The following is a 17,314-nucleotide window of genomic DNA, read 5'->3' on the forward strand; positions in this document are numbered from 1 at the left end:
AACTAATATGCACTTTTAATAGTTTGCATACCTGAAATAGAATACTCTGCAGCACAGAGAATAATGGCCACAAAAGATGTCCATACACTAATCCCAGTACCTGAGAATATGTTACCTTCCATGGCAAAAGGAACTTTGCAGGTGTGATTAAGTTAAGAATCTTGAGATAGGGAGATTATCCTGGATTTTCCTGGTAGGTCCAACATAATCACAAAGATCCTTAAAAGTGAAAAGAGCAGAGTCAAGAAGGTCAGAGTCAGAGAGAAATTTGAAGAAGCCACACTGTTGGCTTTGAAGTTAGAGGAAAGGCCAAACTAAGGAATGTAGATAGCATCTAGAAGCTAGAAAAGTCAAAGAAATGGATTCTTCTGAGAGCTTCCAGAAGGAATACAGCTCTGCCAACACCTTGACTTTAGCCCAGTGAGACTCATGACAGACTTCTGACTTCCAGACACGTAAAATAATAAATATGTGTGGCTGTAAGCCACCAAGTTTGTGGCAATATTTACCGCATTGATGGGACACTAATACGCTCTCCATTCACATTATCTAAATGCCCAAAATCCTTAGTAAAATTTTGAATAGAAATCATGGAAAGGAGCTGTTCCACAAGTGGGTCAATGCAGGTGGGACAGGGACCCACACAGGAGGGCGAGGTGATCAATCAACTGACCGAATTCACAGGAAACGGAAATGAGGCCCGAAAGTTGATCAAGGGAATGTAACACATCCACTCTACCCCTTCATGGAAACCTCAGAAATGTCAATAGACAGCACTGGATGCTTCATCAGTTTTGGAATGGGGAGTTAAACCAACCTTATCCAAATCTTCAGTGTCTTGGGTTTAGATTGGGAAGAAAGCCAGGCAGCACCCATCAGATTTTGATTCAGCGTACGTGGAAGAGGACATCACAGGGAACGCTTTTTCTTATTTTATTTTTATGTTTTTGGAGTAATATACTTACATGTTTAAACTCAAAATAACATAAGCGCTCAAACGACTCACTTTCACCCTCTCCACCTCCACCCCTTCCTCCCTTGCTCCATTTGTAACCATTTTCATTAATTCATTGTTAATTTTCCAGTGTTCTTTATGTACAATTGAATAGATATTTTCATTCCCCCTCTTCCTCACACAAAGATAGCATACCGCAGGCACTGTTCTCCACCTGGCATTCAAACAGTACACCAGAGAGAGTGCTTTCTCATTCCTTTTTTACAGCTGCAGAATATTCCATTGTGTGCCTGGAAGTGTCCTAGGTCATTGAACTAGTTTCCTCCTGAGAGGCATTTGAGTTGTTTCTAAGCTTTTGGTATTATACACTATGTCATGGTGAGTAACCCTGGATAGGAGTCATTTTGAACGCGTGCAGGTGAACCCATAGGATGGGTCCCAGAAAAGGGACTGCAGGTTTGAAGAACAAAGGTACCTAGACAAAGGCACAGAGGTCGTACCCTTCTGGACTCTCACTAACAATGTTTGAGTGCCGGCTTCCCCATAGCCTCAAAAAAGAGGGTGTTGTTAAACTTTTGGATTTCCCCCAAATTGACAGGTGAAAAGTGATTATCTCACTAATTTGCATCTCTTAAAAGTGAGGTTGAGGGCAGCCCAATCGGTCAGTTGGTTGGAGCGCAAGCTCTGAACAACAGGGCTGCTGGTTCGATTCCCACATGGGCCAGTGAGTTGCACCCTCCACAACTAGATCGAAGACAACGAGCTTCTGGAAGTGCGGCTGGATGGCTCAGTTGGTTAGAGCACGAGCTCTCAACAAGGCTGTCGGTTCGATTCCCACATGGGATGGTGGGCTGCGCACCCTGCAACCAAAGATTGAAAACGGCGACTGGACTTGGAGCTGAGCTGCACCCTCCACAACTAGATTGAAGCTGATGGACCCTGGACAATCTTGGAGCTGATGGGCCCTGGAAAAACACACTGTTCCCTAATATTCCAAAATAAAATAAAATATAATATAAAATAAAATAAAAGCGAGGTTGAACAACTTACATTTAAGAGTGATTTGCATTTCTTTTTCTGTGAACTATATTTTCATATGCTTTGGCCCCAAATTAGACTCTTTTTATTTTGTTTTCACCAAAGATCCAAAAACCTGAGAAGAAAATAATAGGTTGCAAGTACTTCCATATTCTAAAGTGAAGATTTCCAAGTGGTCTTGTGATCCTTACCCCAATTCCCAGGATAGAATGTGGTTTAAATGGCAAAGGTCACAAGAAAAAAGTTCTTTGGAGAAAGCTGTTGGCGTGATGAGGATTTTCTGACCCCCACCACAATGGCAGGGGCTAAGGGGTCTTCCTCAGTGCAATCCTGGAAAGAGGAGCTTCAAGGGGACCTCCACTCAGAGAATTTGACTCTGTCTCCTAAAGCTTCGGCGGACACGGTGGCCTGGTATCTGATTCCAAGGATAAGCAACCCAATGGTCGAGAAACTGAGGCTGTCAGGCCAACAGCAGGACAAAACACGTGGGAACCACACTGAAGCAAGCCACACTTCCACAGGGTAAAGTGTCTGATGGGTTAAAAAAAGCAATGTGTGGTTGCAGCTATCCGTGGGGCAATCCTCCATTTGGCATGGCAAGGATCTAGGCACTTCCATGGGTCAAGTCGATACTCCGGAAAATAATTGTTCCAGAGGAGCCATCTTGATGTGACTTCTCCCCACCAAAGGCAGACTTCCAGGGGAAGAAAACTGCAACAATGGCAGCAGTAAGAGGCTGTGGGGTGCACTTTCAGGGTCAGGAGCCAAGGTTGTGACTCAAGATAACAAAATATAAAATATTTATGCATGCACAACAAAAAGTAAGCATGAATTATCTTGTAAGTTGAAAACTAGAATACTCTAGACAGAGACACACACAAAAATTACATGGAGACACATATCATGTTTTGGACTAGGAGCACTCTTTATTTAACTCATCCCCAAGAAAAATACTAAGATTTTGGGGGTAACTTGACCAAATAATTCTTTAGCTTATTTATAATAAATATGTATACATTAATGAATATATAATAAAAGCTGAGAACACTCTGAGAATTAACAGAAAAAAGTAGAAACTTACTTTTACTTGGTATAAAAAACCTATTCTACAGTTATAGCAGGTGGTATTGGCACAGAAATAGATCAATAGAACAAAAGATAAAGTTCAGAAATAGACTTTAGTATATGACTCAGTATATGATTCAAATCACTGGGGGGAAAATAACAGTTGATGAATATTAATAGGACAACTGGCTAAACAATACAAAAAGATCCCCCCCAATTGTACACTTGAAACCTATGTAACTTTACTAACAATTGTCACCCCAATAAACTTTAATTAAAAAAAAAAATCCTCCCAATGTCACTCATTATGCTAAAATAAATTTCAGATGGATTAAATATTTAAAAGTTTTTTAAAACTGATGAATTATATTTATTACATTGAGCTTGGAAGTACTTCTAAGCATAGCACCAAACGCAAAATACATAAGGAAAAAACACTGATAAATTTGACAATACAAATTTAAAGTTTTTGTGTGGCAATGTATGATACAAACAGGCCAAGGGAAATGATAAACTAGAAAATTTGTTTACAAAATATATGACAGTTAAGAAAATTATTATGATACAAAGAACTTTTTCAAATCAATAAAAGACAAACAAGCCAAGTACTGAGAAAAAAGGCAATTCGCCAAGACAGAATTACAAATGACTAATCAACCTGCAAAATAGAGAAATGCAAACAATACACTGAAACATCATTTTTCACCTACCAGATTAATCAAAGTTAAAGATATCAACAACGTCCAGTAGTGTTGAGGCTTTCTGTTGGTGAGTATAAGCTGGTATAAACTTTGTGTGACGTTCCTCTGACAATATGTAGTAAATATAAAATGTATATAGTGGTTTTCATTCCAACAATTTCACTTTTAGAAATTCAGCCTAAGCGATAATTGCATACAACTATGCAGACTTGTATAAAGACAGTAAACATCGGAAACATTCTAAATGCACAATGGAGTACTGGTTAAATAAATTATGATACAAACTTTCAATGCAATTATTATTATCGAAATATGTCCAGGATATGTTCATGAATGAAAGAAACATGTTACAAACTACATGCGTATTTGACTCAATTTAGATTCTAAAAAAGGGGTGGATGTGCCAAAAAAGTATGGATACACTTGCACACACACACACACCACCACCACCACCACCACCACCACCACCAAAATGATTCATTCCCCACTCCTTCTCTCTCTCTCTCTGCCCTGAAACAATGGTGTATACACTCCTTTTTTAATTGCTTTGCTTCATTGTATCACCCATGCACAAACTTGGGCACAGAAAAAGCCACACCTTCTTTCCTCACCATAATGAGGCACTTCAGTTTAACCAACAATGGTTGGAGTAGGCAAAAGTTCCTTAAAACACTATTTGATTGGCTACTACTGGTTTTCTCTTAGATCAACAGAATGGAAAACTAGAAGAAGGTTTAGAAAATCAGAATGTGAAATAAGCAATAAAAAGGGAGAATTGAGAATTCTTATTTACTTTCTTTAAAATCAATTAAAATATTAATTGTATCCCACGCTAATGTGGAATTTCAAGATAATCACTTCTGTTCTGGTTTTAAGTGCCCAGCTGCAATTTCAGGTCTTGAGTCAGAAGTGTACTTTTACCTATTTTCCTAATTAACTTCCATCTGTTTGGTCATTTGTGGCCCCTTCTAGAAGTGATGGGGGGGAGTACCTTCTAGTGAAAAGATAGGTATAAAAAGACACATGTATAATAGTAAAGGCATTGGTTAAATATAAATAGACATAGACACAGATGTAGATGATATAGGTAAGATATATAGAGATATAGCTTGGATTGGTAAAAGTCTGACTCTCCCAAGAACTAAAAGGGCTGTCCAAAAATTAGCTCAAGGTTTATTAAATCCCAGGAATGAGAACTAGACTTTCAGTCAGAAAACTTGGACCCACAATTCAAGTCACGTATCCTTCTGAACCCATTTCTCCATTCTGAAACGGGGAAAACAATAACCCCTAACCTTGTCACCACACAGAACTGTTGTGAAGATGGAAAGAAAGAACATGTATAAACAAAAACTATGGCGCAGATAAATAAAAAACATGAGGGCACGGACACACACACACACACACACACACAGAGGCCAGGAACAATCTGCTCCATATCAGGGAACCCTCCCTCCCCCCAGTTCTGATTCTTGGTCTAGAAGGAAGCCAATGAATGGATATTAGTGCTCACCTCTACACACTGTCCCCAAGACAGCTAATAGGGGAGATCCCTCCTCCATCTCCACATTAGGATCTGGCTTTATTTACTGGTACTCATAACCCAACTCGGTGCTACCTGACTAGTCCTTCAACAGAAGGACCCCACATTCTCCCAGGAAGACCCACTATCAATTTCCTGAGAGGCCCCTCCCCCTTAACCAGGAATCCACTTGAGAAAAAAAAAAAAAAAAGATCAGTATTGTGGTAAAGCTACCAGGTGAATTTAGAAAACTTAAAGCTGTCTTCATGTTTATCAGAAAACTATTAGAAAAGAACTGCAGAAAAATGGCCCATCCTTTTCGCAAATACTCAGCATCTGCTTCTTTAAGGATTAACACTGAGCAACTTTCCATTATTGTTTGGAACATTTAAAGGACGTGTCAAAGTCCATACTTTTGCTATTTTAGTACTCTTTCATGAACTGTTTTTACATTTCTGTACCCTACTCAGAAGTACATTTTACTTAAAGTTTAGTCAGTTATTTCAACCAGAAACTTTGATGCTAAGCAAGTGAGATTTCTTCCTTTCAATGAAAATTATGCTAAGTTCCCATGCTTGGCAGTTAATTCTACAGCTGGAATTTGGGTGGGGAGGGGCTATAGACACATACAGTGTTTACAGAATTATAAAAAATAATAATAGGGTGGGGAGGCTCAAATTCTCTCTTTGGATAGAGGAGGCTTTGAGGAAAAGCCTTACTCATCAGAGACCCTACCCTACAGTAATCACAGTAATTTGTAATGATTCCGAATTTAGTTCAAGAGCTGTGAGAATAGTATGAGTTTGAATGGCTGCACATAAAAATGAGAAATAGAAAACTATTTGTATTAGTTCATTGAGAGCTCTACTCTATAATTCAACCTGAGATGAGAGCAAGAAGTGTTCTAAATGTTGATTGGCAGTTGTACTCTAAGTTGCAGAGGGCAAAGCGCAATTATTCCTCATACTACCTGATATGGGCAAGGGCCAGGGGCTGACAGCTGGCATCGAACACCCAAGTGTCAGGATATTATGTCCCTTTCTCTGACTCTTCCCAAGTGAGGGATACACTTTGGGCCGGAACCCTCAGGGCACAGCAACTTCATGGACTTTTCCATCTGTTCCTATAGTTGCTACTGTCTCCTCATCTGCCCACAAGTGCAGCCTACTCAAATCTGTCCCTCACCAATGCCCCGTAAGCCGGTGGAGAACAGGGCAGCCCACCATGTCGGAAAGACGGTCCCTTTTTCTCAGGACTGCAACATTGCATTATTTCAGGACCACGTTACATAGGCTGCGTGCTGAGGTTGTGCAGTATAACTATCCTCCTTTTCCTCCCCCACGCGTTTTACTCTTCAGGCCTGGAAAGGGAGGGAAGGAGGGAGGAGGAGGAGATACCGCGGTTACTTAGAGAAAGCACAAGCCTCTGTCTTTCTCCTCCATTTGGTTTTTACTGAGCCTTGGCGTTACACTGTCAGTTGGGGAGGAAAGTTAAAGAATACTCATTCAGGCCATAAAAGTCAAAGGTCCTACACTGCATCTGTAAATTCAGCATATTGACGTAGGCCCAGGACTGCTTCTATCTAATGTGTCATGGTTCGTGATAAGGTTGCAGTCATGGTTATTGAGGCTGTAGATAAAAGGAAGGATCACGTCACCCACATTCCCTATGAACACACCGACTCTGGCCATGGGCTTCATACTCTTTCAACCCATTGTTGCTACATGACCACTGAATCTAAAGGGAGGAGCAGAGCATTTTTACGAGACCCTCACTAATAACAAAAATTAACCAAGGCTGCTATAAACATTCATATGCAAGAAAAGAATTGTCTAAATTCACAGACTATTTCTACTGGAATGAAGACTGATGGTTTTGAATACATTACATAGAAGACAAACGGAGCTATATCAAACAGACATTGCAGGGAACTTACTGGAGTGGCCAGGCCAGTATACTTTCTAATTAGATGTCAATTGATTCTAGGAAAAGAACTGCTTCTAAAGTGTTTGACAAGTTGGCTCATGTCGATGTCCTCTATGCTTTTCAATGACCTCCTTCATAAAGTCAAATTTTAGCCCAAACTTAAGTCCATCTCATTGCTTATTGTAAAAGAATGGAGTCTTAATAAATTATCAGAGATGTTATAGAGGAAGACGCAGACTTTCTCGCATTCAATGTCTAGAGGAGCCGACTCTCAGGCATCACTCAGAGGAAGAGGCAGGCGCTGCCCACATGATCTGTAGCCTGTGGTGAATATTACACTGTATATCAAGGGTCTCAAGTTCATAGACACAGAACCAGTCGTGTAGCAGGGAAGACAGCAATTCCTGAGTTTCCTCCTTTTGGGGGACTCCACAGCAATAGTCACCATCTTGAATCCAGGAATGGGGCCAAGCGGGGAATGGAGAAATTTGGGAGGCCCACACACACCTGGATGGAAGCCACATGGGGCCTCTGTGCCGGCACCCGAGGAGCTGTGCTAACACCTGCCCCAGCAGCAGTGCCTCCTCCCCACGTAGCGCCCATCTGTAATCTAGACATGGAGAAGGAAGAGTCCATTGACACACTTTGGTTTTCCCATGGTGCATCCCTATGAATAGCCCCCACACACTCACAGGAAGCGACATGGGAGATCCGCCACCACTCTGTGAGTGGCCCGGGCAGCCATCACTGACCCCACAGGACAGCATCATCCTCTACCCTGAAGTGCAGTTACATGCCTTTTGTATGCTGGTGTCCGCTGAGCCCAGGACAACCTCCACCCACATCCCTTTGACGCTGCTCAATCCCAGCTGTTCTCCATGACTCCAACCCCATCCTCCCTCTGTTCCACTCATTTCTCAGAAATAGGTCTCACATACCACACTGCTAGGAAGGAGAGGAATGCGAGCACAATCACGACAGCCATGGAGGCCAGCCCAACGCCCACCATCTGCTGCAGCGTGACCGACGAATCTGCGGGATAGAACCACACACTGAACCCATGGCGCATAGAACACAGCCCTGCTTAGAGGCACACACCCTGGTAACCCAGAGCTTGGCGCCACTTAACAAACCAGTCCAAGAATGCACAGAGTACCTCTTGCCCCCCGAGTTGGCCCTGAGGCTACAGGGCCTCAGGAAAACACAGCTCCATGGTATTTCTAAAAAGGAAGCACAAAACCAGGCCACATTCAAGTTCTAAGGGATGAAAAAGCTGATGTTGTAGGTCTTACAAAGGCAGCAACTGTGTTGCTTTTGTTGGTCCTCTCTCAAGTCAATTACACTTGATAGACTTTCATGGGCAGGTCTCCTTTGCCTGGAGGAAGAAGTCATTCTGAAGCCATTTGGATTTTTGCTCCAAAAATGATAGTTAGCTCCAGCAGTCAAATATAGCAAACAAATCATCTCTGTGGGATAGAGTCATCTGTCATTTTCCCTACACATCAACAAGGGTGGTACCTCTCTGCTCTGCTCAATAGGTTACCATGAGGACAAACTAAGAAAATTGATGTAAAAGCTCTTTGAAAGATACACGTATGTTCTACTGAGGCTGCATTACATGCCGACTCCCGGGGATCCCTGGTTATAAACTGGAGAACACCCACATTTGAGTTGTACTCCTTGGGCTAAGAGAATCAGAGCATCCTGTTCTAAACTAATGGTCTCATTTTAATTTGCAGAAACTTATTTAGCACTTACTCTGTGCCAGACACTGTTCTAATGACCTCTCTTAACCACCCAATGGGTACTATACTAAAATACCAGGTATTAAAATAATAATAGCACACTGAGTACTATTATTACTATTCCCCTTTCACAGATGAGGAACTAAGACTCGGAATGGTTAAGCAACTTGCCCGAGGTCACCAGCTACTAAATGACAGAGCCAGGATTCAAACCCAAACTGTCTGGCTCCAGAGTCTTTGCTTTTGATCTCGGCACCATGCTTTCCCAGTGCAGATCTGAGTCCGCTCTGTCTGCAGCAGGGCGGTCCCCGTGTCCCCCACCCCAGAAGTCAAGGGTGCAAGCCCAGACCTTTCCAGCATAAGCAGATTGATGGTGAGGGGGCCTCGGGCTGTAGTAGTTCAAGTTCCTCTTTGGAAGAACAGAAGTCTGTGTGCAATGGGCCTCCAGATATTAAAAAGTTCTCGGCTGCTGACTCTGCATGTATAAAATTAAAAATAAAAATACCACCAAGCGGAATAAATGTACGGGAGCACAACCCAGTCCAAACTGTGACAGATGATTTGCTGTGGTTGTCACTGTTGGAATGCCAACTGATTTCATTGTTCTGTACCCTCCTCTCACCAATGCCTCACATGTGTGCTTAGTCTGCCCCTCGGGTACTCCAGCACTGCCTTGGAAGAGATGAAAACAACAGAAGCAAAATGCTGTACTGCAAAATGCTGATGTGAGGGCCTCAAAACATAGAGGATTTGTTTCCCTGGCAGGGAATGAGGCACATCTGAGAACAGTTCAAGCTATGTAACTTTTTCGTCATCTAATCTGCACTGTGCAATATGGTAGCTACTACCTGCAATATGGCTATTTAAATATAAATTAATTAAAATTAAATTAAAATAACAATTTAGTTTCTCAGTCACACTATTTCAAGTGCTCAACTTCAGGTCTATGTTTCAAAGGCCCCGTAGCCCCGTGTCGCTAGTGGCTATCGTATTGGACAGCTCAGCCTTACCATCTCTCCACCACTGGCACTGCTCCGATCTCTACAACCAGGGTCAGAGCAGTTTGGTTCTACTGGAGGCTCTAGAGAGTCACAGGCACTGCCAAGTGCAGCCATGGCACACACCTCTTGCTAAAGAGCCCTGCAAAACCCATTACCTTAGAAAGTGTTGTCAAGAGACTTTCTAGAAAAACATGGCTTGTATTGTTTGGCTACTTTTAGTATTCAGAAGACGAAAAAGGCCTTGACATTTTAAGAAGCCCTATTATAAAATGGAAGGAAGAGCTGTGGCTAAAACAGAAATTAATAAAGAAAAATAAATTAGGGGAGTGACTTGAATTACTACATATTAAAACAGTACAGTGTCAACAAAGGAATGAATACATTGGAACCAAATAGAAAGCATAGAAAGAAACCCAAGTATATCAAATAATTTCAAAGCTTAAATACTGGAGTCAGGTTGCCCAAGTCTGTATCTGGTCACCACCACTCCCTAACTGTGTAACTTTGGGCAAGTTATTCAGCCATTCTATACCTCAGTTTCCCCACAGAGAGATGACATAACATGGAAATGGTAACCATAGTATCCACTTTTTAAGTTATTGTGAGAAATAAATCAGTTAATACATGTTAGAACAGTGTCTAGCACAGAGTAAGCAATAAGCAAATGTTAGCTATTGTTAATTATTGTTGTTTTATTACTGCTTCACATCATTGGGGAAATGATACATTATTTATAACTAGTGTTGAGAAAATTGGCTAACCATTTAGAGTAATTTTGATCATTAGAGCTTATACTATACACCAAAGTAAAATCCAGATGGATTAAAGACCTAAATTGAAAACAAAGAATTAGAACAAAATGTAAGTGAATATATATCTAATATTAAAGTAGGTTAAGAATTATTTTCTAAGCATATTTACTAATGCAGAAGCCTGAAAATAAGAGCATGAGAGATCTGACCACATTAAAAAGCACACACACTTCTGTATACCAAAACTACCACAAGTAAGCTTAACAAGGCAAATGAAAACCTGGGTAAACTATTTAGAATAATTAAGCAAGGGGTTAACATACAGTGAGTGTTACAGACCAATAAGGAAAAGACAAATACCTCAATAGCAAAAGGAGTAAGTTCTATGAAAAGGGAAACCACATAAAACATGAATACAGATAACTGACAAACCTTTGATCAACTCCTCTCTTACAAATAATAAAAATGCAAATTAAAACAATGAAATGCTATTTTTATGTACTAAGTTCACTGGGTTTTGTTTTGTTTTTAAGAGAGAAAACAGCATTGGAGATGGTGGAGAAAAGCTGGTAGATTCCTGCACTACTTGTTTCATCCAATCCACCCAGCATTCCTTCCAACGTCAGTCATCAATATTTTCTCTATATTTTTTCCTCTATAGTTTCATCCTCTATGAATTTTTAATCATTGATTGGTGAAAATAAGGAACTGAAGATGACTGTGGGCAGTGACCCATGTCCTGAATATTCCTGGATTTGACATCAACTCATTAATACACAAACTCTGCGTAGTCATTCCACTAGTTTCTAAGCTCACACACAGCCCCCATTTGCCCACATTATCCACAGGGCATTGTTAAGTGTTGGCTGAAGTCAAAATGCATTATGCCAGCCATCATCCCCTGATGAATTAATTAGACTCCGTGTGAGAAGAAAGGAGAGCGATCTGACCTAATCTGCTCACAGCTTCCGCGCTGACTGCCGGGAACTACTGCTGCTCCTCCAGGTGGACACAGAGCCCTCCCTTGAAAATCTTGCCTTGCCTTGACTTCAAACTGTCATCATCTGTGCTTTGCAAACTCTATCTCCCTTGTATGAAGTTCCATGTTCTTTGCTCACCCCCAGTCTTATTACTTTTCTTTTCTTCACCAAGATTTCTCAAGCTCACTTGCAGTGGTTTATCCATCTCATTTGCAAATTGTATTTTGAACCTGCTAGGATCTGCTTCATCCAGGTCAGAAGACTGTAAGTTACGTAGAGCAGTTAGTTCTTCCCTTGCTTTCACATATCCCCTCATAAACCAACGGTACAGAAGTAAAGTAAGAATTAGGGAACGTGACTGTCTCTTGACCATCCACCAGCAGGACATCATTTACCCTGAGCAGTGAGCCCAACTCTTCCTGACTCTCTATACACAACTAATGGAAAATCATCTTTATTTAGTACACGTAACATGACTTGGGGTCTGGCTCCAGGCATGATTCTTGCTGATAGAACAGCTCCTGGTTGTATGTCTCTTTGTCTACTTTGTCTACATTCTCTGTGAATCTGAGTCAATCCCATTCAGAACACTCAGGGTGTAGCCAGCCACAAAGGCTTCCTTAAGGACTTCCCCCATTAATCCCTGACTGAGAAAACTTTCAACTGTCCAGTGTGAGTTTCATTTTTTAGAGCTTTGCCATCCTCTGGTTACCCTCTTTTCCATAGTCTCATGCCATGAAATCATGCTTTTCTTTCTTTTCTTTTCTTTTTTTCTGAATAACTTGTAGAATATTCTTTTAGAAAGCCAGGTGAGTGAATCCTATGTTATATCCCAGATTCTCAGTGATCATTCTTGGAAAAGGGTAAATTCATTAGGCTTAAACTCCACCACTGTCTTTGGGCATCTCTGGACTTATCTTTAATCCTCCATGAATGGAAATATCACAGATACTGAAGAGTAAGTTAGAAAGACCCTATTCCTATTCTCAGACTTCGTGACCGCTAAAGGAGTTCCTATGGTTGTGGACATTTTTGCACCAATTTACATGAGCAGGGTCATTTCCTGAAAGCAACAATTCTATTCTCTAAAAGCTGCAAATAATTAGCACTGTGAGTTCTAATGAGTGTGAAATTTCTCTTTGCAATTCTAGGGTCTCTTCACTTGAATTCCCTACAGGGTAGGAGATGGCAAAGGAAATCAAAGTAGAAAACTAATTTGGAGATAAATAAAGCCTGATGTATCAGCAACATTATTGAATTCATTTTCTATTACAGCTTCACAAATTACCATACACTTAGGAGCGAGCACTCAATTACTAGCTCACAGTTCTGTGGGTCAGCATGCAGGCACATTAGGACCAGGTCCTCACAAAGCTGAAATCAAGGTTTCAGGGTGGGCTACATTCCCCTGTGGAGGTTGTGGGGAAGAATTTGCTTCCAAGCTCACTCAGGTTATAGGCTCAATTCAGTTCCTTGCAGGTGTAAGACTGAGGTCCCCATATTCTTACTGGCTGTCAGACAGGGGCCACTCAGCTCCTACAGGCCACCCACAGTCCTATCATGTGGTCCCCTCTGTCTTCAAAGCAAACAAGAGAAACCCTTACGTCAAGTCCATCTCTCCCTTTGAATCTCCAATTTTCCCTGTCTTTGACCTCTAGACCCAGATGTAAAGGACCCATGGGATTAGGACTGGTCCATCTAGTCAATCTCCCTATTTGGGACCTTAATTACATCTTCAAATCCATTGACAGCCACACCTAGAATAGCCTTTGAATGAATAACTGAGAGAAGGTGGGTATACACCAGGGGCCAGGAATTTGTGAAGCCATCTTAGAACCCTGACTACCACAATCAGGAAGGTTTAAAATGACTGAGTGTGTACGTGCGAGTATGCATACATACGCATGACACACGCACACATATGAGTACATGTACACCGTAGGCTTATATCTTGATGTAGATCATCTCTGGCTTATTTAATTTGATAAGTATTGCACCTACTATGCTTTGTTTTTCATCAAACTGTACTTCTGATTCCCTGGTAATCATTCAACCCAATTCCATAAATTCTGATTAAGCACCTAATGTGTGCCAGGCACTGCTCCAGCTCTTCAAATGCACTTCCTTAAGGGTATGAAATCCAGTAAGAAAAGACAAGTGTACCAGTTGCTCTAAAGTATGGCAGAATGACTAAAGGAGTGAGGGGGGCAGAGAGAGAGAAAGGGAGAAGGAGAGAGAGAGAGAGAGAGAGAGAGAGAGAGAGAGAGAGAGAGAGAGAGAGAGAGAGACAGCCTGTCCCATTGAAGAAATAAAAAAATCTTCAGGAAGGACGTGGCATTTAATTTTAATCTTGAAGAACAGGTGGGATTGTAATAAGCAGAGATTACTGGGAGGTTACAGGGCAATCCAGGTGGAAGCATGTATGCAATCAGATAAGCAAATACATTAAGAAGAGAGGGCAAGGGTCATACCCAGCGAAGAGCTGGCACATGGAGGAATGAGAGATGCCACTAGAAGGCTGTGTTGGTGCCAAACCGAGGCTTTAGAAACCACGCTAGAAAGTAATGGAGAACTGTGGAAGAACATTTGTGGGGAAATAATAAAATCAGTGCTGCAGTTTACAAATACGAGTCAGCTGGTGGCATGCAGGCTGGCGTGCAGAGGGAAACCTTGAACACGTGTGATGAGATAGCAGGCTTTGCCAGTCATGCATGCTACAGATATAAAGGCCTGCACTCAGGAGTGAACACACAAATGAAAATCAGAGAGAAAGGCCCAAGGTACAAAATGTGGGCTGAAAGAGAAAGAGGAGTAGTCACTAAAGGACTCAGAGGTTTCTGCCTAACACTGAGGAATGTTTCCTGATTATAAACTTACCATCTCACATGAGTCACCTTGCTTTGTGACTCAAAAAATCACGGACTCATAGTACTTTGTGGCTGGAAGGGATCTCACAGATCTCGGAAAGAAGCCATTGAGAATCAGCCAACTTAAATATCATTTCAAAGACAAGACATCAGGCTGAGTAGTAGCAGGACCGGGCGAGGAAGCCCAGGCCTCTGCAATTCCCATCAAACTGACTGCGGGTTCCCTTGTAACTATCACAAAGCTCTTTTGGGGCAGTTTGCAAAAAGTAAATAGCATAATTCATGACCGGGCAAAGGCAAGCATGAGCGATTGCCTGACATGAGTGAACTGGAACAATGTCTCCTTTCTGCAAAAGGAGACTGCAAGAGGTTAGTGCACAACCCAGGTAAATTATGTACATAGATAAATATATGCTTATTACCTCCAGAATTTCAACATAACCATTGGTTTTCTATTCAGAGCTTTCCAGTAGTTTGAATTCAAAGGTTCAAACTCTCTTTCAATGTTGGTTCTTCATTTGAGAGGGGGAAGAAAGCACTGCCAAAAGCCACTTAGATATTTCCAAAGTAAAATGCTTCCTGTTTAACTTAATCATAGTAGAATGCAGCAAGTCTCTGGCCATTTCTTCTATCCAGTTTGAGTGTTTGCCAGTCATGCCAAACAGTTGCTGAAAACTGGATTCTGGAAGCTATTGTTTCTGTGTCTGTCTGGTATACTTGTGCATTTCCATTTTTCTGATAAAAGCATCTCTTTTCCTTGTGGGAACCCCAACCCAAATGTTGGAATGTGTGGTTGTTTCTTGTGGACTTCATTAAACTCCAATAAAGGGAGCTTAGCCTATGTGCACGCAGAAATGTAACAACATATATCTTTGTTAAAAGAGGCCCTCACTTATGCTAAGTAAAATAGAGACAGACAAATACTATATGATCTCACTTATACATGGAATATAAAAAAGCTGAGCTCATTGAAATAGAGACTAGAATGGTAGTTGCCATGGGCTGGGGGGTCGGGGAAATGGGAAGATATTGATCTAAGGGTACAAACTTCCAGTTACAAGATGAGTAAATTCTGGGGATCTAAAGCAAAACGTGGTGACTATAGCTAACAATGCTGCATTATAAATAAGAAAGTTGCTAGGAGATTTGAAATGTTCTGACACATCATATATATATCCATATATACAGAGGATGTCAAAAAATGTATACACATTTTAAGAACGGAAAATTGTATAAAAATTGTAATACTTAATATATACCGATAACAAAAGATGAATAAAAGTCACATTTGACTTCTGCAATTACAAGAGGTGCTCAAAGTGGTCACCATCAGCGTCCAGACACTTCTTATTATGGCGAACTATGGCTTGAGCAACATTGACCAAAGTGTCCACTTGTAAACATTTTTTTGGCACCCCCAGTATGTGGTAATTATGAGATGATGGAGGTGTTAACTAACCTTGTGGTAATCATTGTGCAATATATATGTGTATCAAATCATCACGTTGTACACCTTAAACTTTACAATGTTATGCCAGTTATATCTCAAAAAGCTGGAGAAGAGAGAGAGAGAGAGAGAGAGAGAGAGAGAGAGAGACCCTCACCACCTGGCAATCCATAATCCAAAATGGCTGACAGTCAGGTACTATGTCTTGCCTGATTGAAAAGCCAAGTCCTCCAACCTTACCGAAGTTGGTGTGAGTAGAGATAAAAATATGAGAGATAAGGTTAGGGGATCAGCAGATGAATGAAGGAAGCCTAATTCCCCACTGGAATTCTCCTGGAAGCAGGGATATATCAGCTCTTCCTCACCACCCCAGCCTATTGTTTTATGCTGCTACAAAGTAAGGGACAGGCTGTAAGGGGTTAAACTGATACTGTGGGCTAAAGGCAGAATTCCTCAGGCTGTTGCTAGGACTCATAAACCACAAGGGAAAGGTCATAAACTAGCTACAAACTAATGGAATTTCTGGGAATCAAATCCACTGGCTGCCTGCCTGATGGTTTAAAGAAATGTACTGCCAGGGAAATCCCAGCCTGGCAAACAAGGACCCGTCATTGCTCAGTCCCTCAGGCAACTCTCCTCCTCACCCACCCCTGCCTGGATAACTGCGTGTAGGAAGCAGAAGGTTTAAACTGTACAGGACTCAGTAGAGCTCCTCCCCATTGCATCTGCTAGGTACACCTTTGAGGAAATGAACACGGGTACTCTCCCATCAGGAGACTCAGGGAAAGACTGAGGCAGCCCAACTGACTGATCCAGTGATGCATTCTGCTGCCAGGGATGGGGATACTTGCTTTTTCCGTCCAGCAGGATGTGGTCATTGTTATGGGCCCCTTGACCACTGCACAGTACTTTATCTTTTCCTGCTTTCTAAATGAAAGTACATATTGTTTTTCCTTTCATATTATATACTGTGGCTTGAGAATGGTTGAATTTGCCATTTAGTCATGGATTGCTAAACAGACCATAAGAAGCACATCTGGATTTGATCAAGAGGAATGGGCCATGCCCAGGAATCTTGGAGCTGGATGCAGTAACAGACCTACCTTTGAGTTACCTTCCACTAGGGTTCCACTTTCCATTGCATGGAGGATAATTTCACTTTCTTAATGGAGGGTGTCTTTCTTGATAGCATATGAGTATGTGTATGTGTGTGAAAATACTAAGCAATCAAATGGTTGAAAGCAGTGGACTGTTGAGGCTCTTTGTTTTAGTCTGCCAACATATTTTTTGTGCCTCTTTTCCTGACAGGGATCAT

At 41.5% G+C, this 17,314-nt stretch overlaps 1 protein-coding gene across 10 annotated transcripts in view; it reads right to left on the reverse strand.

The window, feature by feature from the left end:
- Positions 1-991: 991 nt before the first annotated feature.
- Positions 992-17,314, reverse strand: part of SUSD1 (sushi domain containing 1) — a 116,489-nt gene continuing 100,166 nt past the window's right edge. For 4 of the 10 annotated variants that reach the window (XM_074330833.1, XM_074330831.1, XM_074330829.1 and 1 more), the window contains 2 exons: positions 8,146-8,239; positions 2,898-7,817 (listed from right to left, as the gene is read on the reverse strand). In XM_074330833.1, coding sequence (XP_074186934.1) covers positions 7,764-7,817; positions 8,146-8,239 — 148 coding nt within the window. In that variant the 3' untranslated portion in view covers positions 2,898-7,763. Of the gene's footprint in view, positions 2,705-2,897; positions 7,818-8,145; positions 9,428-17,314 lie in introns of those variants that run through there. The other 6 variants (XR_012495893.1, XR_012495891.1, XR_012495890.1 and 3 more) reach the window with 3 other exon arrangements.

Source organism: Rhinolophus sinicus, linkage group LG04 (assembly GCF_036562045.2).
Source record: "Rhinolophus sinicus isolate RSC01 linkage group LG04, ASM3656204v1, whole genome shotgun sequence".
In the NCBI taxonomy this organism is placed as follows: Eukaryota; Metazoa; Chordata; class Mammalia; order Chiroptera; family Rhinolophidae; genus Rhinolophus; species Rhinolophus sinicus.